Consider the following 25,894-nt stretch of genomic DNA (forward strand, 5'->3'; position numbering starts at 1 on the left):
ATATGTACATCTTTGTACATTTATTTGATAAGAATAGACACAGCAGAATTACAGCACATATCCGGGGAGTTGCATAGAAATTCCTCATATTACTGTCACATCTAAATGCATAGAAAAAGGAAATGTATCACACAAAAACAACAGGGCATATGTAGTGCATAAACATGCCAGCTTATACAGCACTGTGAATGTGCATCATATGTACGTACATTCCAATGCATATATCACAGAGGCTTCATGTCAAATAGCACCCTATTAAGCCCACTACTTTTGACCAGGTCCCATAGGGCTCTGGTGAAAAGTAATACACTATATAGGGAATAGGGTGATATTTGGGACACTTTTAAGTGGTTCAAGCACCAATGAGAGAAAGGCACTAAACAATCAGTAGCTTAGCCTGGCGCTAACACTTCATCAAATGACGTTACCCAGAATCCTCTCTCCTCTCCCTGGAACTACTGTATCTATGCTTCAGCCTTAGGAGAGACTTCAACAGCACTGGCCAGAGTTCATCAGTTAGGGCCTCCGACCATCTGTCCCCCATGCGCCCTTATGCATACAGGTTTTTCTTCCTACGGGTCTCATCCTCATGGGATAGAAGCAGAGCCTTCTGCAAAACCCTCTACATTCAGTTCCTGGACTAAAGACATTGCATAATGAAACCTTATAGCTGTCAGATCTCTATCAAACGTCAGAGAAAATATCAATTAAACATCATTCAGTGATTGGTCAGAATCCCTCACTTACCTCGCATGGGTCTTTGAGGACTGACTTTGGGAGCCCTGGTTGAAATACTCCTCAGACAGACTTCCATTCCAACTACCAACTAAACCCATTCAGAGACCATTGATAAAGATTAGCTTATGCTGTATTGAAAAGTATAGCATTAAGGTGCAATGGTAGACATCTTTTCAATACGCACAACATAGTCTGGACTTTCATTAGTGTCTTCACATGAATTGTTTAGGTTAGAGTTTGTGGGTTGATGCTGTTACGCCTAATGGTTAGTACTCAAAATATGACTATATTCTATATGGGAGTGGCAAGGCTGTAAATGTAAAGTTATTGTATTTTACATAAGATACTACCAGAAGTATCATTCAATATGTATGCACAAAGCCCAAGCGAAATGATCATGTAAATCTTTGACACGTCTTGACCCATCTGAAATGGTTGCAATTTGAGGCAATTTCATACATTTCATGTTACTTCACAATGAATAACATGTCATTCTGACACTTGTTGATAGCTCCTTGGGAATGTAAACACAATCATGACATCGTCCATACATAAAAAAAACATATACATACAAAGTACATAGTTAAAACATTTTTGATGAGCCCCCGTGCTTTGCTATAAGGAGAGGCTTCAGTGACTCTGTCTGTCACTTATTCAGATGCATTATGTCGTAATGTCAGCCCAGTGCTCTCCCCAACATTCCCATTCTCGAAACGCCTTGCATAATGAATATGTCGTCATGCTGCTTGTATCCACTCTCTATGGCGAAATGTAAAACTTTGTTGTGGTCATGGTCAATTCAATGAGGTCATATCACCCAAACTACTTTGATTTAATGAAGTTCTCTACTATCAACTCATTTCTAGGATGGCACCTGAGGCACATTCCTCAAATACTCAAGATGATTTGGATTCCTCAGTTGCTCTTGGTTCCAAAGCTATTCCATTTGGTTAAATAGGAAATAAGATGCCAATGAGACTTAAGGAACAGAACCATTCACCATCTGTTAAAGATTTGCAATGGTCTTGTTCTAGGTGTATATTTGCAGTGGTATGCATTGCCAACGAGAGAGACATGCACCCTTCTACACTAATGGACTTCCCTGGTGTACACAAACGGGCAGCCTATTTATTGAAATGTCCCAGGTAAGAATACGTTCATCAAACAAGTTCAGACAGGTTTCAGGATACATTTTGCTAGAACAAGCTCGGTCAGAATGTGTTCCCACTTCGGAAAAAGATTAGGAAAGACAAGGCCACATCTCACTTAGATATCTGCCTGCATTCTTATCGTGACCTGTCCTTGAGAAGAACTAGCTACATTATGTCTCAGATATAGCCTATTTGGGAAAGAGCTGTCTCCGCCCCTTGGCTTTGATTCGAGGGAATGTGGCACTAGTTTCTGTGCTGATTGGTTGAGAGCGAAAAGGGGTGTTGCCTCCTTGTCTGCGCAGCAGGAAGTCCACACTAGAGGAAGTCATGGCATAGAAGACGTTTCCTGTGGCAGGGATGACCAACTCTACAGGGCAGAACAAGAAAAGTCATCACTACAATCAATATGAACAGAGAACTGTTAAAGTGATTTCGCATGGTCGGGTTGAGAAATGTCTTTACCTTTTCCCTCTGGCAATAGTTGGATCAGCTCATATCTGGATGCTTGTTTGGGGTCCTGACTGTGTTTTTCTAAGGCAGAACTGATCACAGTGGGCGTCTTGTCATTGCTTGTCACCTGAGGAAACAGAGAAGGAGAACGACAATGATACCAGACAGCTTGACTCCTAGTTATAATATCCTGTGTACAACCTGAGGAAATGTTTTGGATTACTATCATTAACGGATATTTGCGGATTAAAGTAAATAGTCATGAGTGCAGGGTGTAGTGCAGTGTATAATTTGATACCAAAAAAAAGGCAAATATCTCTAATCAAATCTCAACTCAATATATCATTATCCCAGCTCAGTACCAGTATGCTTCTGTACATATTCCCATCTTGTAAATCCATCCGTATCCTGACGATCCGCATATCAGGCCCAGGCCCTTTGTTGTTATTGGTGGGATTGTTGCCACAGGAGACTGATCGACGATGTGATTTGATGGGAGTGGATGGTGTCAATGCAGACGGGATGGGGTCATTGGTGGGAGGGGAGGAGTCAACATCCAGACAGGAAACTGAGGGGGATTTCATATGCTGAAATAATAATAGTGATGAAAATAATAAATAAAAACATTATACTTACTGATATGACAAGATAAAAAGTGGCTGTTCCGTGAAGGCCAAAGCAAATAAAAAGACACAGAAGAGAATTAAAAGATCAAAGATTTTCCTCTTTTAAAAGTGCTCTTCTGTGTGTTTTTACGACATTTGTTTTAAAACAATCATATTTGATTACTAGTAAACAGCAATACTTAGCAATAACTACGAGTATTTGCGCATGAATAGTAATTGCATGCTCTGCAATTCTAGCTGGCAATGCAAATATACTTTTGGGAAAGTACGTAAAATAACTGGAGATATTAGGTCTTATTTTGTAATTACCTTGGTGAATTTGGAAAGAAAGTGACAGACGGGGGAGGGGAAGTCAAAAAGACCATCACTGTCAGCAACAAGGCTGGTCCTGGAGGAATTCAGGCTGTAAGGAGGTGAGAGAATCATATCATGTATGTTCATCATGCACCGTAATCTGCATGACAACAACCTACAAAACATCTTACTCAACCCCTGAGAAATACATAGTAAATGTACAAGCTTAGCTCTTTCCAATGTTGCATGTTAATTTACCAGCTCTTGCACTGTGTGAGGATATTTTTAATGTAAAAAAGTATGCAGGACTTACCCCCAGACCCCCCCCCCCCCCCCCCCCCCACCAAGTACATTTTCCACAACTGATTACTTATGGCCACATTACTACAAATTTGACAGTCAAATAGTCAAGATAGTCACTATATATACAGTATATAGTATGTGGACACCCCTTCAAATGAGTGGATTCGGCTATTTCAGCCACACCCGTTGCTGACAGGTGTATAAAATCGAGCACACTGCCATGCAATCTCCATAGGAAAACATTGGCAGTAGAATGGCCCATACTGAAGAGCTTAGTGACTTTCAATGTGGCACTATCATAGGATGACACCTTTCCCACAAGTCAGTTCACCAAATTTCTGTCTCGCTAGAGCTGCCCCGGTCAACTGTAAGTGCTGTTATTGTGAAGTGGAAACATCTAGGAGCAACAACGGCTCTGCCACGAAGTTGTAGGCCACACAAGCTCACAGAACCGGACTGCCAAGTGCTCAAAAAATTGTCTGTCCTCGGTTGCAACACTCTCTGCCAAGTTCCAAACTGCCTCTGGAAGCAACGTCAGCACAATAACTGTTCTGGGAAGGCTTTCAGATCAGGGCTCTGTGCAGGCCAGTCAAGTTCTTCCACACTGATCTCGACAAACCATTTCTGTATGGACCTCGCTTTGTACACGGGGGCATTATCATGCTGAAACAGGAAAGGGCCTTCCCAAAACTGTTGCCACAAAGTTGGAAGCACAGAATTGTCTAGAATGTCACTGTAAACTGGGAGCTTCCTGAAATGGGTTTCTTAATCTTAACGTTCTTAATCTTAACGTCTTCTGGGAAAGCCTTCCCAGAAGAGTGGAGGACATTACAGCAGCAAAGGGGGGACCAACTCCATATTAATGCCCATGATTTTGGAATGAGATGTTTGACGAACAGGTGTCCACATACTTTTGGGTCATGTAGTGTAGTATAGTTCACAGAAAATGCTGACTGGCCATTCTTTTACAATAGTACTGAGCCCATATAACCAATGTATTTCACTATACATAGTGAAAGGTATCTGCAGTGAATACTACCGGTATGTTGTGTGTAGAGTGTAATAAAAGGCCTCATTACTTTGGGCACCGTGTGATGATCACTGTAGGGTTCAGGGTACGACCAGAGCTCGGTTCGCACGGCACCTCAATTTCATTGGACAGTCTGTAACTGCAGACATCATGTGACGTGATTAGCGATCATCATAATTGTAGAGTTCCGTTTGAAATAACATGTATGTACAAACGTGAATGTTTTGATTGTGAAATGAATAAAACCAAAAGATAATCACGGCTTACCTTTCTTCTTCATTTAACGAGGGTACACTTTGGTACCACTGTAGGAATGCCTCGTCAGTGAGGAAAACACAGTTTTTACAGGAAGACTGCAGTAGTCGGATCTGAGCTAAAACCTCAAACTCCTGCAAAGAGAAAAACAAATCATTATCGTCAAATGATTCTCCAGTACTAATGGCACATTATCAGTTGAAATGCTAGAAGTTAAACATTAATATGGGCATGGAGGCACTGCTCCAGAATTCAATACACGGCCACACATTTAATGAGTGGCACAACAGAAAAGCAATTTATGAAGACCATCTGCTATGTTGAGCCAGAGGCTAATGAATTGGTCTGGATCCTGGAATAACTCAACATGTGGACAATGGGTGATGAGGAATTTAAACAGCAGCAGCGCAAGGCCCTGATTGCATCACTTACTCGTCTCCTCTTGTCAAAGTTGATGTAGCCGTTCTGAAATGGAGGAACAGGATATTATGTCAATGTCAATGCAACTTTTTTTTTTTACAACTTCACCACCAGAGCTTATTATCAACTTCCTGTTGATGGACACATGATGAGGGATAAATGACTGTATACGAAGGGACTCACCTCTAGTCTGTCTTTGACGGCCGTGTCCAGCATGGTGAGGTCTGTGAGGAAGATCCCCAGGTAGGGAACTGTGCCCTGGGCACTGGACTGTGTGAGAGAGGGGAGGGGTGGAGAATAATGAAAACCAAAAACAGAAGCATAGGGCTTCAGGCTTCCCAGACACAGATGAAGCCTACTCAATGCATGCTCAGTGGAGAACCGTGGGTTAAGACCGGTGAATGTACTGTATATCAAGTTGTCCTTACTTAACCATCAACGATTCCTATATTGAAGAAATACCAGCATTGCATTACGTTACATCAGCAAAGGGTTATTTGATGCCCTTTGTACAGTATATTCCATGCTTCTTCCTTCAAGGCAAAAATGATTATGAGCTTTGCGAGAGACTTCAAACTCGCTTATAAGAGCACTTTACCCCTATCTGTCTCCTCTTGGTCATCTTGCCGTCCAGGTTGGCGAACTTCGAAGTGCCCTCCTGAAAAACACAGACAAACATCTAAGCATGATGATCTGGAACACAATCTAGAATTTAGAACCATGGCTATGTGCTCTAAAACCCTGTGTAGTAACTGTGTAGTAACTGTGTAGTAACTGGGTAGTAACTGTGTAGTAACTGTGTAGTAACTGTGTAGTAACTGTGTAGTAACTGTGTAGTAACTGGGTAGTAGGCCCTCAATTCCAGACAAATTGAGAGGGTAAGGAAGCAGCTTGCTTAGTAAGTTATCAAAGCACAGCAGAAGGCAGTGTGATATTTTTCCAACATCAAAGCCTGGAGTGAAGCTTTCAAACGAAAGCTCCGGCATATGTTTCGATGAATTCCTGCGTGGATGCCTTGGTGAAATTGCAGCTAATGTAAGGTATTGGTGCATGCACAACGCACAACAGTGAATGAAAATGCTGCTAATCCTACCGATTTCCAGCCCCCCCCCGTCAGAAATTCACAATGCATCCTAAATACATGTTTAGAAACGTGTGAATTTAGATTGACAGGACGTTGACATTGAGAGGCTGTACACCCCCAGATTAAGCCTTCCTCTGGGTTAAAAGGCATGATTCATGATTCAAAGTGATTTTTAGCCCTGGAGTAGTGCTTAATCTGGATCTGTGTAGTGCAACCGCTCTTGAATGTATATGAATTTGAGATGAGTTAAACACGTTTGGTGTGATCTGTGATGACACTTCACATGAGACCTGTCCTCGTTTCATACTACTTGTATTATGGGATGTCTGTCAGTGCACTGTGTGTGTCTGTGTCTCTGTGTGTCTCTGTGTGTGTGTGTGTGTACATGTGTATGTACATACAGTACGTGTGTGTGTGTGTGTGTGTGTGTGTGTGTGTGTGTGTGTGTGTGTGTGTGTGTGTGTGTGTGTGTGTGTGTGTGTGTGTGTGTGTGTGTGTGTGTGTGTGTGTGTGTGTGCAGTAACTCTGAATCACTGTGACTCACCTCTTTCAGCAGCTCCCTGCTCTGGGAGTAGTTGTCCTTCTCAGAGAAAATGTTGGACAGCTCCTCGTATCTCCTCACTGCTTCCCTGTCAGACAGAGTCACATGACAACAACAATGAGCTATGCACCCAAAGAGGGTATTAGGGGCCTGGACTGACATTTCTCTTCTGTCTACTGGGCCTTACTATAATCCACATCCAAGCGAATCAGCTAGCCATGATTAGTTTAGCTATGATTGGGGAAATTATAACAAGATGAGATGATCAACGCATGGTAGTGTTTTGGAACGTTAAATGTGTTTGACTATGGGAAAGGATGGTGTTATATCAATGACAACGTGATTAAATTCCTGAGTTTTTGAAATGGCTGTGTTGTAAAAAAAAGAAAAAAGAAATATATTTTGAGTAGTGTTTCTCTCTGTGTCACGATTTGTTGTTTTGTCATTTATGTATTGCAAAGTTTCACGGATTTAATAAAATGTGGAACTACAACCACGCTGCACTTTGGTCTGCTCCTTTCGACAGCCGTGACAATGACAATACTTTGAAAACATCTGCAATACAAGTACGTTTTGCTGTGGCCTAGGGTGGTCAAGTGGTCTAAGCCGCTGCCTCCAGTGCATATGTACCGTTGTAGCATGGGTTCAAATCAGGCCGCCCATTTCAGCACACTCTCCTTTACCTAGAACAAAAAGGGTTCTTCAGCTTTCCGCATAGCAGAACCCTTAGAAAAACCCCTTCTGGTTCCAGGTAGATGTCACGGCCATCGTATAAAGTGGACCAAAATGCAGCGGGAGTGTGTATACTCATCTTCTTTTTATTAGGCAGAAAGAAGGAAAACCAAAACAAAACAACGATAAACAGTCCTGTAAGGCTTACAGCTATACAAAGAACAACTACCCACAAATCCCATAGAAAAAACACCCCTCTTAAATAGGACCTTCAATTAGAGGCAACGAGGAACAGCTGCCTCCAATTGAAGGTCAAAAGAATAAACTAGACATAGAAATAGAAAAACTAGAAAATAGAACATAGAAATACAAAACATAGAACACAACCCAAAAACCCCGACAACACAAAACAAACACACCCCTGCCACGTGACAGGACATGACAGTAGAACCCTTTTGGCACCCTTTTTTCTAAGAGTGTATCGCTCTCTATCCAATAAACATACAAAGACAAAAATAAATAAAAAATAAGTATGTTTTTCTGTTATAACAATCGAAATGCTTCCTCCACCAACCTGTCAGTTTCCAGCCACGTCCTTCTTAGTCTGTGTACAGGGTTACTCTGCAGGGCAGACACGATGGCGTAGAGAGACGAAAAGTTTTTCCTGGCTCTGCATTCCTGTTGAAACACACACAGGACAGCATTGTCTGAGAATACCTGCAGCCGGATCAATGGGGTTGTTTGGCACTCGCTGTCTGACATGGTCAACTATGTACATTCCTAAAGTGACTTTTCCCATAAAAACCTGTTGATGAGGTGAGTGTTTTGGCAACAAACCGTGATATCTAGCCTGAGAGTGTGTGTGAGATTGTGTGTGTTCCAAACAAGTTCCTTCACACACACAGGAGCTAGCTAGGCTTTTAGTCGTGAAGGAGAAAGAGGTCTGGCAGTGACTCAGCTTGCTCATGTGTCCATAACAACCTGAGGGCTGTGTGTGTGTGTGTGTGTGTGTGTGTGTGTGTGTGTGTGTGTGTGTGTGTGTGTGCGTGTGTGTGTGTGTGTGTGTGTGTGTGTGTGTGTGTGTGTGTGTGTGTGTGTGTGTGTGTGTGTGTGTGTGTGTGTGTGTGTGTGGAGTCAGCAGGAACAGCCCAACTGCAAGCAGCTAATGTTCTCCTAATGTTACAGGATGTCAGAACTACATCTACTGTGAGCACCTTTATAGAGAGAGGAAAGTATAATGATGAAAGTCAAGTACAGTGTAGTTTTGTTAATGTTTTGAGAAAGACAGCTTAGTATTCTGCTCCCAATTCTCTACTTCAACTCAAAATCCCAAACCTATTGCTGTTGTGCCCTTGAGCGAGGTATTTAACCTCGACATTCCTCCAGAGGAATGCTGCTTCCAAACTCTCAACGGGTGTGTGTGGACAATAAAGTTATTCTATTGTAATGATGACCGGCTGACCTCTGCCACGCTGATCCATTTCTCCAGGAGGCAGGCTCTCTGCTGGCTGCGGAGCTGCGTGGGCCACAGGCACGAAGCCATCACGGCATTGGCCAGCCGGTTGAACTGGCGTACAGTGGCCCGGACGGACCAACATACACCCTCGTGGCCCTTCTTGTCTCTCTGAGACCACAGGGAGCCCAGGCAGTGGTACGGGACCAGACGCACAAACAGCTCCTGTTAGGAGAGAGTGGGGGAAGAGGTAAGGAGTGAGTGAGTGAGGGAATAAGAGGTAGAGAGTGAGTAAAGATTGAGAGAGAGAGAGAGAGAGAGAGAGAGAGACAGAGACAGAGAAAAAGAGACACTGAGAGAAACACCAAGAGAGACAGAGACAGAGAGAGACAGAGAGAGAGACACTGAGAGAAACCGAGAGAGACAGTCAAACAGAGTGAGAGAGAGAGAGAGAGAGAGAGAGAGAGAGAGAGAGAGAGAGAGAGAGAGAGAGAGAGACACAGAGAGACACAGAGAGAGAAAGAGACACAGAGAGAGAGAGAGACACTGAGAGAGAAACCGAGAGAGACAGTCAAACAGAGTGAGAGAGAGAGAGAGAGAGAGAGAGAGAGAGAGAGAGAGAGAGAGAGAGAGAGCAAGGCATAGCCAGAGAGATTGCAAGTGGCAAACATGTCCAGTATGAGAAAGAAAGGGTCAGAGAGACGTAACAATAGAAAAAGAGGAACACAATTAAGACTGTGGTAAAGTGCATGATCCCATGATCTATATAAGGTTAGGCTGAGTAATGATACCGTAGGGGTCAGAGGTTAAACCCACCGTCTCTATCTTGGTGAGCTGCTCAGCGATCAGCCCAGCGGGGAAGCCCAGGATATTGGTGGGATCAAACTTAGTGGGGTCAGCAGGAGGGCTGGCGGTGGTCCGATCTAAACGACAGAGATGATGCAATACTAATCCCAATGAATGTGGTCTATTTTAACTGATACAAAAGAAGAGGCTTATTCAGTCGGGTTGGCAGTGGAAAGAGACATTAGGGTGGTCTTACAGAAGCAGGTTCCACCAGATTTGGATGGTAGACAGCAGACAGTGGGAATAGAACACTGAAGATCATCACAGAAAACTACTGGAAACAATTTGGAGGAGAGTTCTGCCCATATATATCTATGGTTATGCCACCCACAAAATCCTCATATAACCTCAGGTTGGCAGTGCCAGGACTGTCATAAACCCAGAGTGTATAGTGACCTGAACTAGAGTCAGGCAGTAGGGCCTGTTCACTGAGCTCCTCTGCCAGTCTGAGGAGGCGACCCCTGATCTCTGTCCCAGAGGGGTCGGAGGGCAGCAGGGGGGCCAGGCGCAGCAGTAGACCAGGCTCTCCCAGAGAGCGGAAGTCCTCAGGATACTCCGACAGCCACATACTGAACACCATACACACCGCTCTGGGAGAGGGAGAGAGGAACAGGAGAAAATATATACAAATGCATGACACACACACACACACACACACACACACACACACACACACACACACACACACACACACACACACACACACACACACACACACACACACACACACACACACACACACACACACACGTGAGAGGGATCATATAGTATCAGACTCACCTGTTGAAGGGTTGCCTAGTCTGACTCCTTGTACTTTCTCCTGGAGGATGTTGCAATCTGGAGAAAGAGGGAAGAAAAGAGAAAAAAATAGAGACGAAAGTTCCTTTGAGAGAAAAAAAAGCTGCATAAGAGATGGTTTCTTCAGGGCAACGCAGAGGCATCACAATGTCTCCTTTCCTTCCCTTGGTCTTTCTGCAGCACTTCAAAAACGTTTTGTAACACTACATACAACTGGTGTGCAATGCATTGTTCCCTCTGTCTTCCCCACCTGTCGATGAGGATGTCCAGCACTCTCTTGGTAGAGGTAAAGGAGCGATAGGTGGAGAGGAAGATGGTGATGAAGGAGGAGTCTCCCATGGCGAAGGAGTGGAGGAGGTGCTGCACCAGCTTCTCCTCTGTTCCCGCCTTCACACACTGCGAACGAGAGCTGGACTGGAGGGAGGGAGAGAGAGAGATTCATAACAATATTACCATGACGATACAGACTTACAAAGATAACGTGTAAGGATGTAAGGTGTAATTATACTGTCATTTCTGTGCATTGTATAATGGTATGTATTCTCACTGTTGCACTGGTGGGGGCGCCATGCTGTTGCTTCACCACCACATTGTATATCACTCCGTCCTCTTCCTCCTCCAACACAGTAGACTGAGGAAGAGAGAAAGAGTATGATTTAAGAGTATGATTCAGAAAAAAAATTGCATCATTCATACTCTCGCAGAAATCACCCACTGTCACCAAAATCTAGTTATTCATGCTTATCTCAAGTTGCATTGACCTACCAAATCCAGAGGACAGTACCAAGTTGTCTTCATGGGGGAAGTCTCCCCCTGTGGAATACAATAACATCTAATAAAAATAAGTGCTGTCACATGACCAGAACCTTGGGTTTTAACATAAAGCCCCGACGTGCCCATGAAGGATATTATGTTATTAGAATTGTACAATAATAAACACAAAATATTTAGGAGTTTCAAAGGGCAAAGCAGTTTTAACAGAAAATATCTGAGTGGGTTGAAAAGAGAAAACAAACAAACATGGGTGAAATATCACCAGAATCTGATAAGGTTGTAAGTGGAGTACGTCTTAACACAAAACAATCCACAGTCAATTGTAAATGCAGCTGAACCTATATATCAGTTTACACTTCCCCTGCCATTAACACCCATGAAAATGTGATTTTCCATGCTGAAAAATGCATGAGAAAACACAGTGACCTCATCGTTAGTCTGACATCAACAATCCATACCAGTGACCCAAACAGAAGTCCGACTGGTCATATGTGAATCATTCAACATGTAAACCACAATCACGTCAACACGTTTAAAAGCTATTTAGGGCATTGCACTGCCTCCTTTTGCATTATCTTCCCCCTTCAGTTGAGATCCAACCACACTATGATGATAAGCAATATCCAGGTCAACATATACGTGCAAATGCATTAAGCACAAAGCAGGTCATATAGACCACTGACCAGTACATCACAGTTATAAAACAACTGCTGTATCCTATAACGTGTCTATCAGTTTCCTTTTTTGACATGCGGAGGTGCCTTCTGTATTCACCTTCAGTAACCACTTTCTCATTCAAATCAATTGGGGTACCGAAGGTCCATGCTCAGTTAACGTAGCGAAAGGATCTTGTTTTGGGCTCCCGAGTGGCGCAGCGGTCTAAGGCACTGCATCTCAGTGCTAGAGGCGTCACTACAGACCCCGGTTCGATTCCAGGCTGTATCACAAACGGACGTGATTGGGAGTCCCGTAGGGCGGCGGAGAATTGGCCCAGCGTCGTCCGGGATAGGGTTTGGCCAGGGTAGGCCTTCATTGTAAATAAGATTTTGTTCTTAACTGACTTGCCTAGTTTAACAAAGGATGAATAAAAAAATCCATAGTCCGTCTATTATCGTGACATAGGTTCAGAACATGTTGGTCTACCTACTGCAGCATGTTTCTGTTGTTGATCTCATATGTCTGTTGCTCTTTCTCTTTCCCCCCTATCTGTACCTGATTGACATTGACCCAGAAAAACACAAGTTACCTTTGCCTCGACAAGTCCAGACAGGCTACAAGCCTTTAGCTTCTTTGAGAACTTCACAAGAAAGCCACAAACACCATCTTGTCCACTTTCTTTCATCGGTCTTTTTAGTTTCCTATTTTCTCCTTGACCGTCGTTTTTCAATGACCGAGGGATTGTTTGTCTTTGTCTTTCAGTTTGTCTGGCTCTCGGACTTAACACACATAAACACACCTGAAGCCGTCATTAGGTAGGGCCACCCCCTCTGTGTGCCTGCGTCACATGGACACACCCATAACACACACAGAGATAGACGTATGCACACGTATGCACACGTATACACTCACTCACAGACAGACAGACAGACAGACAGACAGACAGACAGACAGACAGACAGACAGACAGACAGACAGACAGACAGACAGACAGACAGACAGACAGACAGACAGACAGACAGACATGACAAGGGATGATATAATATTATACTCACTTGTTGAACACACAGGGGACTCACATAGCCTACACACAATGAGAAGGCCTGCAGCTATTGGCTGAACAATACCTTTTCCCTTTCAATCCCTCCTTCCCCCTCTCCCACTCTCTTTCCCTGTGTGAATGACCTACATTTGTAACTAAACCTGTTTGACTATATCTCTTCCCACAATAAATAGAGTAAATTTAGAGGGAGACCTAATTGACTAAACTCATCCTACATCATCAACATTTCAACAAACCTGCTCTGAGGATCATTACATCTTCTGACACTGATCTGTTAATATGTGACATATGCTAATGACTTCATAAATGTTCCTACTCAACTAATAAAGCAGGAAGCACGCCCTGTTTACATAAGGGGCTAACGACACTAGCGGGTGAGCACATGTTGACACACAGGTGAAGACTTTCACAGCCTCACAATGATAGACTGGTTCAGGCTACAGCCTGTTAGCACTAGTAGAAGCTAGGTCTGGCTGTTAGCATGTTAACCTCCTGCAGGGAGGAGATCAGAGACCTGGCAGTGTGGTGCCAGGACAATCACATCTCCCTCAATGTGAGCAAGACAAAGGAGCTGATCGTGGACTACAGGAAAAGAAGGGCCGAACAGGCCCCCATTAACATTGACGGGGCTGTAGTGGAGCGGGTCGAGAGTTTCAAGTTCCTTGGTGTCCACATCACCAACGAACTATCATGGTCCAAACACACCAAGACAGTAGCGAAGAGGGCACGACAACACCTTTCCCCCCTGACGAGACTGAAAAGATTTGGCATGGGTCCCCAGATCCTCAAAAAGTTCTACAGCTGCACCATTGAGAGCTTCCTGGCCGATTGCATCACTGCCTGGTATGGCAACTGCTCGGCATCCAACCGTAAGGCGCTACAGAGGGTAGTCCGTATTGCCGACTGCATCACTGGGGCCAAGCTTCCTGCCATCCAGGCCCTATATACTAGGCGGTGTAAGAGGAAGGCCCAAAAAATTGTCAAGGACTCCAGTCAACCAAGTCATAGACTGTTCTCTCTGCTATCACACGGCAAGCGGTACCGGAGCACCAAGTCTAAGCCCAAAAGGCTCATTAACAGCTTAAGACTGCTGAACCCCCCCCCCTTTGTTTTTACACTGCTGCTACTCGCTGTTTATTATCTATGCGTAGTCACTTTACAAATTACCTCGACTAACCTGTGCCCCCACACCGGCACCCGGTACCGAGTCAATATAGCCTCGTTATTGTTATTTTATTGTGTTACTTTATTTTTTACTTTAGTTTATTTAGTAAATATTTTCTTAACTCTATTTCTTGAGCTGCATTGTTGGTTAAGGGCTTGTAAGTAAGCACTTCATGGTAAGGTCTACACCCGTTGTATTCGGCAGTCGTTGAAAAAGTCATACTTGAGTAAAAGTAAAGATACCTAGAAAATGACTCAAGTAATAGTAAAAGTCACCTAGTAAAATTCTACTTGAGTAAAAGTCTAAAAGTATTTTTTTTACAATATACTTAATTATTAAAAGTAAAATAATAAATCATTTCAAATTCCTTATATTAAGCAAACCAGATGGCACCATTTTCTTGTTTTTTTTATTTATGGAAATCCATTTACATCATTTACAAACGAAGCATGTTGGCTAGTGAGTCCACCAGATCAGAGGCAGTAGGGATGACCAGGGATGTTTGGTTGATAAGTGTGTGAATTTGACTATTGTCCTGTCCTGCTAAGCACTCAAAATGTAATGAGTACTTTTGGGTGTTAAGAAAAATGTATGGAGTAAAACGTACATTTTTCTTAAGGAATATAGTGAAGTAAAAGTTGTCAAAAATATAAATAGTAAAGTAAAGTACAGATACCCACAAAAAAGACTTAAGTAGTACTTTAAAGTATTTTTACTTAAGTACTTTACACCATTGGTATCCGGCACATGTGACAAATAAAATTAGATTTGATTTGAACTCTAGCTAGCATAGACTACTAGCCTTTGTTAGCCTGTGTAGCCTGTTTACCGGCACCTATAACCACACTGACTGCACACATTTGACTCTATGCAACAGACAGAAGGAAGGTTGTGTAAATATATACACTGCAAACCAGTTGAAGAGGATGTCTACCCTTGGTTTATTCACCTTAATGTATACAGAAAGAACATAATACACAGGACTTTTAGAGATGATTATTTCTGTGTTGTCATCAATGCTAGCCTACGTCAGGTCACGAAAAACAGTGACTACAGGCTTTGTACTGTAGGCCTACAGTAGCACTGTGCATTCAACTAATCAGGGTGTTATGAACTAGGCTAACAGCACAGTCGCTGTTTATAAGAGACTGCAGTTGTAAAAGTGAGGCAAAATACAACTTGTTTACATTTTTGACATCGGTCTACTGTAGGCCTACTTTTCTATGGTATTATGTTTTTGTCTCAAGCAGTAGGTCTAAGGTTAAGTTGACCCACAACTCTTCCTGGTACAGTTACCTACAGTAGAACCACTTACTTGGGACCATCCGTGTCAACCTCAACCAACCACAATCCCCACATCTCAGTCTGTGAGTGGCAATGGAACAGGGAGGCACCAATGAGGATGTCTAATATTGTGGCATGTAACAACCCCTACAGTGTTTCTGTTCTACTAAATGCACAAAATCTTTGAATCTGTTTGAGTCCATTTTTACCCAGCAATCAATACAAGGACTTGGCTGCTCCGCTGTAAGGAAAAGCTGGCACACGGCGCAGATGATAATAATCATGGAAGTAAGTGGCTGAGGTTCATTCCATGAGAAACATCTTGATAAGGAAATTTGCTTGACTCTCCTCAGATACCGCATCATTCAAATCTCCCATTTTGTCTGCTCATGTTTACAGATTTTGTCCAATGTTTTCTTTCGTTCGCCCACTTTTTCCATTGCTACTAGTTTTAACTCAATGTTTATACTCTTTATGTGGAACCTCTCTCATGATTCAACATGCTCCTTGTCTCTATATTTCCATCTTTTCTCTCCATAGAGGAAGTACATAATGAGCGGAGACAAACACAGGAAGCACGATGTGCTGTTGTGACGAGCTGCTATTTTTTGTCTTTCTCTTTCCCTCACAACCCGGCCTCCTCTGACCACTACGATAGGCATCGGTGCAGGGGAGGGGGAAAGCAGGAAGAGCCTCACAATCTCTCAATCTTCACCCCCTGTCTTTACACATTCTCAAGTTCTGCTTCCGTTACTTGTTCGTCAACATCAGACATTTTGGGCTATGTCTCTTTAAATAAGTATATATGGTTGTTATACAGTATGATCAAATGGGTACGTGAGCAAATGGGAGCGTATTGTCATGTGAAAACGTAATCCCACCGCTGAAACCAATATTGTTGACTACTTTATACAGCAGTACAATTGGGGCTCGTAAATATATCCTCAGAAGTTTTATTTTAAGATGCCTATTGTTTTTTTTAGCTCCCTACTCTCCCTCTCAGGCTCCCACCCCTTCCTTCCCATCTTTCCCCGCTCTTCTTCTCACGCTTTCATCTGTGCATCCCATGGTACCCTCTCTACTCTTTAAAGTGAGCCCTGGTGGTATTCTAGAGCTGCTCTATTTCCTTATATCAAAGTCGTATCTGAAATCTCTTTTAAATCTTTGGTTCATAAGGTTGTTTTAACTATCAGGGTCATATTGGCAAGACACTTCGTTTTTTGGTTCAGAATGAATATTCAGTAGACTATATGGGTCACCACAGCACTATATGACAAACCATTGGCCCCATTTTTAGATAAGTGGAAATACTACTGAAATTATTCCACCAAGCTATACCTGCAAAACAAATGTTGATGCTGGTAGCTCATATCTATGAAACCTGACCTAAAGAACATGTTGCCCTGTGTGGAAAAGTTTCATTGCCTGCAGGGGGGGATGGATTGTCATTGTGAGGCCTGACCCCATTGTCTAAATCCATTCACATGCATCTAAGTTTCCCTCATTAAAGAGTGAACAAGTGGCTTGATTCAATTCCACTTGATAGAATGTCCTCTGAAACCCGGCCTATGATATCTGAGTGGAGTGGGGGATGTGGCAGCTGTACAACACACAACACATAGACCCACCGGCTGGTTGCCACCCATAGATTATTTAACACGAGACACATAGTACAGTGGTCATGTCATGTGACACAAACAGAACGAGAGGGAAGTTACCACTGCAGCTGGTGCCTGAGTCAGTGCGACTTCTTTTTATAGCCCCGGGGAGTTTCTTGAGACTGCATGCTAAGTGAAGTCAAAGCCAACGAGACGAGCATCATGCGCACTACGAACTAAAGCCAAGTAGCAAGTGTATGAGAGTTAGTCAGTGGAAAATGATGGAGTTAATTGACATGTAATTAAGAGACAATCAAATAAATGGCAATCGTGTTTTCATCTTAAATTGAACTGATACGGTCTGCAATTATTGGGTGAATATAATGATTTGTCATATCAAAGTGATGAAATTACATTGGCCTAAGTGACATAAAATTGTGGCCCCCTCCCAGTTAGGGGGAGTGATGAGCTCTACAGCAGTCTCACAACTCAATCGCTGGTTGAAAACTGTTTTCTGCCCCTCCCAAAAGATAACATTTGCAGATAATTGGCCCTCTTTCTGGTACTCACCCACAAACAGGCCTGTTGAGGAGTGACGGACTCCATCCTAGCTGGAGGGGTGCTCTCATCTTATCTACGAACATAGACAGGGCTCTAACTCCCCTAGCTCCCCAATGAAATAGGGTGCAGGCCAGGCAGCAGGCTGTTAGCCAGCCTGCCAGCTTAGTGGAGTCTGCCACTAGCACAGTCAGTGTAGTCAGCTCAGCTATCCCCATTGAGACCGTGTATGTGCCTCGACCTAGGTTGGGCAAAACTAAACATGGCGGTGTTCGCCTTAGCAATCTCACTGGAATAAAGACCTCCTCCATTCCTGCGATTATTGAAAGAGATTGGGATACCTCACATCTCAAAATAGGGCTACTTAATGTTAGATCCCTCACTTCCAAGGCAGTTATAGTCAATGAACTAATCACTGATCATAATCTTGATGTGATTGGCCTGACTGAAACATGGCTTAAGCCTGATGAAGCCTGATGAATGTACTGTGTTAAATGAGGCCTCACCGCCTACTCAATCATTTTTTATAGCTACTGTTTACAGGCCTCCTGCGTCATATACAGCGTTCCTCACTGAGTTCCCTGAATTCCTATCGGACCTTGTAGTCATGGCAGATAATATTCAAATTTTTGGTGACTTTAATATTCACATGGAGAAGTCCACAGACCCACTCCAAAAAGCTTTCGGAGCCATCATCGACTCAGTGGGTTTTGTCCCACATGTCTCCGGACCTACTCACTGCCACAGTCATACTCTGGACCTAGTTTTGTCCCGTGGAATAAATGTTGTGGATCTTAATGTTTTTCCTCATAATCCTGGACTATCGGACCACCATTTTATTACGTTTGCAATCGCAACAAATAATCTGCTCAGACCCCAACCAAGGATCATCAAAATCCGTGCTATAAATTCTCGGACAACCCAAAGACTCCTAGATGCCCTGCCAGACTCCCCCCGCCTACCCAAGGACGTCAGAGTACAAAAATCAGTTAACCACCTAACTGAGGAACTCAATTTAACCTTGCAGAATACCCTAGATGCAGTCGCACCCCTAAAAACAAAAACATTTGTCATAAGAAACTAGCTCCCTGCTATACAGAAAATACCCGAGCTCTGAAGCAAGCTTCCAGAAAATTGGAACGGAAATGGCGCTACACCAAACTGGAAGTCTTCCGACTAGCTTGGAAAGACAGTATCGCGCAGTATCGAAGAGCCCTCACTGCTGCACGATCATCCTATTTTTCCAATTTAATTGAGGAAAATAAGAACAATCCAAAATGTATTTTTGATACTGTCGCAAAGCTAACTAAAAAGCAGCATTCTCCAAGAGAGGATGGCTTTCACTTCAGCAGTGATAAATTCATGAACTTCTTTGAGGAAAAGATCATGATCATTAGAAAGAAAATTACGGACTCCTCTTTAAATCTGTGTATTCCTCCAAAGCTCAGTTGTCCTGAGTCTGCACAACTCTGCCAGGACCTAGGATCAAGGGAGACACTCAAGTTTTTTTGTACTAAATCTCTTGACACATTGATGAAAATAATCATGGCCTCTAAACCTTCAAGCTGCATACTGGACCCTATTCCAACTAAACTACTGAAAGAGCTGCTTCATGTGCTTGGCCCTCCTATGTTGAACATAATAAACGGCTCTCTATCCACCGGATGTGTACCAAACTCACTAAAAGTGGCAGTAATAAAGCCTCTCTTGAAAAAGCCAAACCTTGACCCAGAAAATATAAAAAACTATCGGCCTATATCGAATCTCCCATTCCTCTCAAAAATGTTAGAAAAAGCTGTTGCGCAGCAACTCACAGCCTTCCTGAAGACAAACAATGTATTTGAAACACTTCCGTCTGGTTTTAGACCCCATCATAGCACTGAGACTGCACTTGTGAAGGTGGTAAATTACATTTTAATGGTGTCAGACCGAGGCTCTGTATCTGTCCTCGTGCTCCTAGACCTTAGTGCTGCTTTTGATACCATCGATAACCACATTCTTTTGGAGATATTGGAAACCCAAATTGGTCTACACGGACAAGTTCTGGCCTGGTTTAGATCTTATCTGTCGGAAAGATATCAGTTTGTCTCTGTGGATGGTTTGTCCTCTGACAAATCAACTGTAAATTTCGGTGTTCCTCAAGGCTCCGTTTTCGGACCACTATTGTTTTCACAATATATTTTACCTCTTGGTGATGTCATTCGGAAACATAATGTTAACTTTCACTGTCATGCGGATGACACACAGCTGTACATTTCAATGAAACACGGTGAAGCCCCAAAATTTCCCTCCCTGGAAGCCTGTGTTTCAGACATAAGGAAGTGGATGGCGGCAAATGTTCTACTTTTAAACTCGGACAAAACAGAGATACTTGTTCTAGGTCCCAAGAAAAAAAGAGATCTTCTTTTGAATCTGACAATTAATCTTGATGGTTGTACAGTCATCTCAAATAAAACTGTGAAGGACCTCGGCGTTACTCTGGACCATGATCTCTCTTTTGACGAACATATCAAGACTGTTTCAAGGACAGCTTTTTTCCATCTACGTAACATTGCAAAAATCAGAAACTTTCTGTCCAAAAATGATGCCAAAAAATTAATCCATGTTTTTATCACTTCTAGGTTAGACTACTGCAATGCTCTACTTTCGGATAAAGCACTAAATACACTTCAGTTAGTGCTAAACACGGCTGCTAGAATCTTGACTAGAACCTCCCCAAAAATGTGATCATATTACTCCAGTGCTAGCCTCTCTACACCGGCTTCCTGTTAAGGCAAGGGCTGATTTCAAGGTTTTACAGCTAACCTACAAGCATTACATGGGCTTACTCCTACCTATCTGGTCCTGCTGTACATACCTACACATACGGTACGGTCACAAGACGCAGGCCTCCTAACTGTCCCTAGAATTTCTAAGCAAACAGCTGGAGGCAGGGCTTTCTCCTGTGGAGCTCCATTTTTATGGAATGGTCTGCCTACCAATTTGAGAGATGCAGACTCGGTCTTAACCTTTAAGTCTTTATTGAAGACTCATCTCTTCAGTAGGTCCTATGATTGAGTGTAGTCTGGCCCAGGAGTGGGAAGGTGGACGGAAAGGCACTGGAGCAACGAACTGCCCTTACTGTCTCTGCCTGGCCGGTTCCCCTCTCTCCACTGGGATTCTCTGCCTCTAACCCTATTACAGGGGCTGAGTCACTGGTTTACTGGTGCTCTTCCATGCCGTCCCTAGAAGGGGTACGTCATTTGAGTGGGTTGAGTCACTGACGTGATCTTCCTGTCCGGGTTGGCGCCCCTCCTTTGGTTGTGCCGTGGCGAAGATCTTTGTGGGCTATACTCGGCCTTGTCTCAGGATGGTAAGTTAGTGGTTGAAGTTATCCCTCTAGTGGTGTGGGGGCTGAGCTTTGGCAAAGTGGGTGGGGTTATATCCTGCCTGCCGGTATCGTCAGACGGGGCCACAGTGTCTCCCGACCCCTCCTGTCTCAGCCTCCAGTATTTATGCTGCAATAGTTTGTGTCGGGGGGCTAGGATCAGTCTGTTATATCTGAAGTATTTCTCATGTCTTATCTGGTGTCCATGTGAATTGAAGTGTGAATTGAAGTATGCTCTCTCTAAATATCTCTCTCTTTCTCTATTTTTCTCTCTTTCTCTCTCTCTCTCGGAGGACCTGAGCCCTAGGACCATGCCTCAGGACTACCTGGCCTGATGACTCTTTGCTGTCCCCAGGTCACCTGGCCGTGCTGCTGCTCCAGTTTCAACTGTTCTGCCTGCGGCTATGGAACCCTGACCTGTTCACCAGACGTGCTACCTGTCCCAGACCTGCTGTTTTCAACTCTCTAGAGACAGCAGGATCGGTAGAGATACTCTGAATGATCGTCTATGAAAAGCCAACTGACATTTACTCCTGAGGTGTTGACCCTCGACAACCACTGTGATTATTATTATTTGACCCTGCTAGTCATCTATGAACATTTGAACATCTTGGCCATGTTCTGTTATAATCTCCACCCAGCACATCCAGAAGACGACTGGCCACCTCTCATAGCCTGGTTCCTCTCTAGGTTTCTTCCTAGGTTCTGGCCTTTCTAGGGAGTTTTTCCTAGCCACCATGCTTTTACACCGGCAATGCTTGCTGTTTGGGGTTTAAGGCTGGGTCTCTGTACAGCACTTTGTGACATCAGCTGATGTAAGAAGGGATTTATAAATACATTTGATTGATTGATAAATGAAGTAGTATAATATCTCACAAACACATTCTTTCCAATAAAAGAGGCAAGAACTTACAATGGAAACAATTATCTGCGTACTTTAGGGTTGAAAAGGAGTAAAACCCAGACATTAGTGACAGAACAACAAGGCTGTGTGAGTATAGAATAACCCAGCAATGGACTGCCACAACTAGTCTGATAAAACCTTTACAGCCTCTGTCTCGGCCAATGGAACATAAACAAAGGTTATACATCGTGAGAAAAACACGCATGCTGTCAACCTGTCCAGGTTTGCAGACTTTCAAAACAACCAACACAACCCTTTCTGTTTCAGGGGAATTCAACTGGATATAAATAAATAGTGAATTATATTAGAAAATACATGTAATATCGTCATAAAAGTAATGCTCATGAAAGCAACATCTTAGCAAAAATGTTACAGTAGTCTACTTGGAAATCTCAAGACATGAGCATTTTATTCAATGCTTGGTGGTCAAACATCATCTCATTCACTGGCATGTCTTGATGGAAAGTACCTCCTCTTTAGTATCTGTCTTCGAAATCAAAATGACTGAAATCCCTGAGGTTCTTTGAAAACCAACCGACCGCATCTGCTGTTTACTCAAGGAACTGGTAGGGGAGCCCTGTTACCACGGTTTCACAGACCACTGCTCTAATACCCTAACCCCCTACCCTGGTTGGTCTGAGGAATGTGATCAAGACTAAGAGGACAACCTGACTTAAAGCTGCAATATGTAACTTTTTGGGTGACTGACCAAATTCACATAGAAATGTAAGTTATAGATATGTTATTCTCATTGAAAGCAAGTCTAAAATGCCGTAGAGATGTTCTATGTGTGCTATTTCTATGCTTCCCGGTCTTAAGTTTCATTTTTAAGACTTTTACTTTCGGTTTTGTAGTCAGATTCAAACAGCTGAAAATACAATATTTTTGGTTTTTGAAAAGATTTTTCACAGCGGTTTAGATGGTAGAATGATTCTAATAGTTTGTATTTTCCCTAGCACTGCACAGCTGATTCATATAATTAAAGCTTGAAGGTGAGTTAGTTATTTGAATCAGCTATGTAGTGTTAGGTCAAAAACCAAAACGTGCACCCAGGGGGGCCCCAGGACCGAGTTTCTGTATCAAATCAGCCATTTATTGGATTCCTCATAGGTGAATTTATTTAATATGAGACCACTGGAGAAAATGTGCTATATGAGAGATCAGGAAACAGTGCCCTCCATAACTTTACAGATATTAAAGTGCAACTGCACCTTGATGTATCCATCATCACAATGAAACTACTACTGCAGTTAATTGCTGTGAATGAGTTACTTACAGTACATGTTCCTAATCAAGTTCATTAAATATAAAATCACTTCCAACCTCAGAGGAGTCCAGTCCAGCACTCTCAGTCACTTGTCCTGATTGGCTGCTGAGGCGAACATCGTCAGGCGCTAAAGGCCGGTAGCCAATGAGGGGTACATCCCTTGACTCCACCCCTGGCAGGTCCATCCCACCTGTTCGCATACTACGAGGGATCATGGTGCCGACGGCTAGAGACACAAAATAAGCAATAGGCACTTATGGGGTTAATTGGTTATAATTTCAAAATTTTCGACTCAGAAAATGAGAGTCAATGGCACAGGACCAACATCATTTTATAGTTCATGGACTTTAACCAACTCGGAAAGGCATAAAGAAATAAACACAATAGTATATATAGTGTGCAATAAAAATAATTGTGTACCAAAGCTGTGGTGGTATCAGTTCATTTGTTTACATGATGATTTACATTTCACTGTGTCCTGCTCCAGCATTGAATTTGAATGCCAGCTCTTCCTGCATTTTCCCTTCTCCCTCCCTGACATGTGGATTGCCATGATGATGGAAATCTAATAAACACTGTTACACTGTAGGGCAGGAGGAGGATGTTGACATGTACCAATATATATATTTAGAGACAGCAGATATTCGTGTGATGATGCATTGCTGATTCATATTAATGAAACTGTTTCAGGATTTTTTTTGCCAAGCATGTGTGGTGTAGGCTACTGTATATGAATGTACAGCATATGGATATGTCAGAAGACTTCCTGTTCTTGTATGGTTAATGTCATTACTTCAGTAATGATGCTAAAGGTGTTTAAATAGGTGGAACAAACATTTTATGTTTCATCTTTATCTGTATAATTAAGGGTTTGCTATTGTTATTTTATTTTATTTTACTGCTGCTCTTTAATTATTTGTTACTTTATTTCTTATTCTTTTAGGTATTTTTCTCAAAACTGCATTGTTGGTTAAGGGCTTGTTAGTAAGCATTTCACTGTAAGGTCTACATCTGTTGTATTCCGCGCATGTGACAAATACAATTAGATTTGATTTGATTTGATTTAGGCTACCTGTTATACATAGCTTTTTGTCTGTGAAATGAAATGCACTTTTCTACCCTACATGCACTGTTATACAATAGGCTTAGATGGGACACTAATCAACTCATTCACCTCATCTTTGGGAACATGGTACTAAACTTTTAAGTGTATTTCAGTCTTGAGGGCCTACATATAATTAGGCCTCGTGTTATTAAAAATATATATATATTGGTTATAGGAAAACATATCTGTAAAATGTGTCTATATACTGACTGTTAGTTTGTCATCATAACCAACCAACGGTTATTCACCGGTCTGAATAACTTCCATTCATGACATTGCTGCCTTTTTGAGGAAGGCAAACATTACATTTTGGTCTGCATGAGTGAGTCCACACTGTAACTAGGCTACAGATGGTCACACCCCAATTGCATATGTTCCCTTTCAATTCAACCAACCGATGGGTGGTGCTGTATTGACTTCTCAACCAAATTATGTTCACCTTCAATCATAGGAAACAAGACGCTATAGGGGTTAAGCGGAATATGATGATAAAGTTTGCGTGTAAAGCATTTGTTTCTTTAGTAACCAAGTACATAAGGTTTAGGCCTATTTGTAGAAGGCCATATATATTCAATGCAATTAAAGAGATGATGAAATTACAAAATGTCATTCATGGCTACATCGTATGAACGAACTTACTGGATGTTGCGTGTCCAACTACCGTCAGCTAAATTCCGCCAGCATTGGATAGCTGTAGTGTCTGCCGCCGTGTAATATACGGTTACCGGTTAGTGGACGAATGTCGCGCCTATCCGTTCCAGCACCGACGTCGGAAGAGAGTCTCGCATCCACTCTATCAGTATCTGTGTCCCCCTCTGGTCGCCTGTCAAGCTTCTAGTGCTGATAGCAGCACTGAGCACATTCGTGTGCCGCACACTCCCTCACTGCTCTCTGTGCTCCGACAGCGCAGTTCCTGTAGACGTGTGCCCAGCGCATTTAGCAACATAGCCTACACTTGTCTCACTGGCTGAGAGAGGGGGAAAAAGTGGTCGTCTCGAAAATATAGTCTATTTGGACTGTGTGTTGGTGTACAATATGAAAAATGTCAAGTCATCTATGGGCTCCTAAAATTAGGGTTTAAGAACAAAACCAATAATTCCCTATGGAAAGCACACACACACACACACACACACACACGCACACACCCGTGATATAATCTAATATTTTATCTGCTGGATTTTTTGTACATTTTCTTTTGGCTATCTGCCACATTTTTTTTCAATGCTGACAGTAGGGGAAAACGTTTCCAAAAGGAAATTGACCCTAACACAGCTGGAAGGCATTACAGTGTGTCATGCCCATAGGGGCCACAAGGGTATGTGCCCCCTCAGATTTGTCCTTTTTATTTTTTTCATGTAAAAAAAAGGTTCCTTCCAAGTTGCACCACAGAGTAAAGGTATGCACAGAGTAAAGGTATGCACAGAGTAAAGGTATGCACAGAGTAAAGGTATGCTAAGCAGAAAGCTGGATACTCTAGTTCAGGGATCATCA

General features: G+C 42.8%; 1 protein-coding gene across 4 annotated transcripts; it reads right to left on the reverse strand.

The window, feature by feature from the left end:
* Position 1: 1 nt before the first annotated feature.
* LOC115178306 (ral guanine nucleotide dissociation stimulator-like 2) lies at positions 2-25,299 on the reverse strand. Of its 4 annotated transcripts, XM_029739427.1 has the most exons (20): positions 25,043-25,299; positions 23,355-23,524; positions 11,427-11,474; positions 11,209-11,292; positions 10,912-11,075; positions 10,644-10,700; positions 10,260-10,453; positions 9,834-9,940; positions 9,027-9,242; positions 8,139-8,242; positions 6,896-6,980; positions 5,866-5,925; positions 5,451-5,537; positions 5,280-5,312; positions 4,860-4,981; positions 4,642-4,731; positions 3,275-3,368; positions 2,702-2,926; positions 2,352-2,466; positions 2-2,256 (listed from the first exon to the last, which is right to left on the reverse strand). In XM_029739427.1, exons 2-20 carry the CDS (start codon positions 23,511-23,513, stop codon positions 2,078-2,080), a joined length of 2,223 nt encoding a protein of 740 aa, XP_029595287.1. In that variant the 5' UTR covers positions 23,514-23,524; positions 25,043-25,299; the 3' UTR covers positions 2-2,077. The 4 variants fall into 4 exon arrangements, with proteins under 4 accessions (XP_029595287.1, XP_029595297.1, XP_029595306.1 ...); XM_029739437.1 differs by lacking the exon at positions 11,427-11,474; XM_029739446.1 differs by lacking the exons at positions 23,355-23,524; positions 25,043-25,299 and adding an exon at positions 12,682-13,027.
* Positions 25,300-25,894: the final 595 nt, after the last annotated feature.

Source organism: Salmo trutta, chromosome 3, assembly GCF_901001165.1.
Source record: "Salmo trutta chromosome 3, fSalTru1.1, whole genome shotgun sequence".
In the NCBI taxonomy this organism is placed as follows: domain Eukaryota; kingdom Metazoa; phylum Chordata; class Actinopteri; order Salmoniformes; family Salmonidae; genus Salmo; species Salmo trutta.

What these genes read in the sequence shown, in the direction of transcription:
- LOC115178306 (XM_029739427.1), bottom strand. Translation starts at nt 23,513, where the DNA reads ATGATCCCTCGTAGTATGCGAACAGGTGGGATGGACCTGCCAGGGGTG. An exon ending in GGTACTGTCCTCTGGATTTG is followed by an intron (nt 11,293 to 11,426) that starts GTAGGTCAATGC and finishes TCTCTTCCTCAG; the next exon opens with TCTACTGTGTTGGAGGAGGA. An exon ending in TTCTTTCCAAATTCACCAAG is followed by an intron (nt 2,927 to 3,274) that starts GTAATTACAAAA and finishes TTATTATTTCAG; the next exon opens with CATATGAAATCCCCCTCAGT.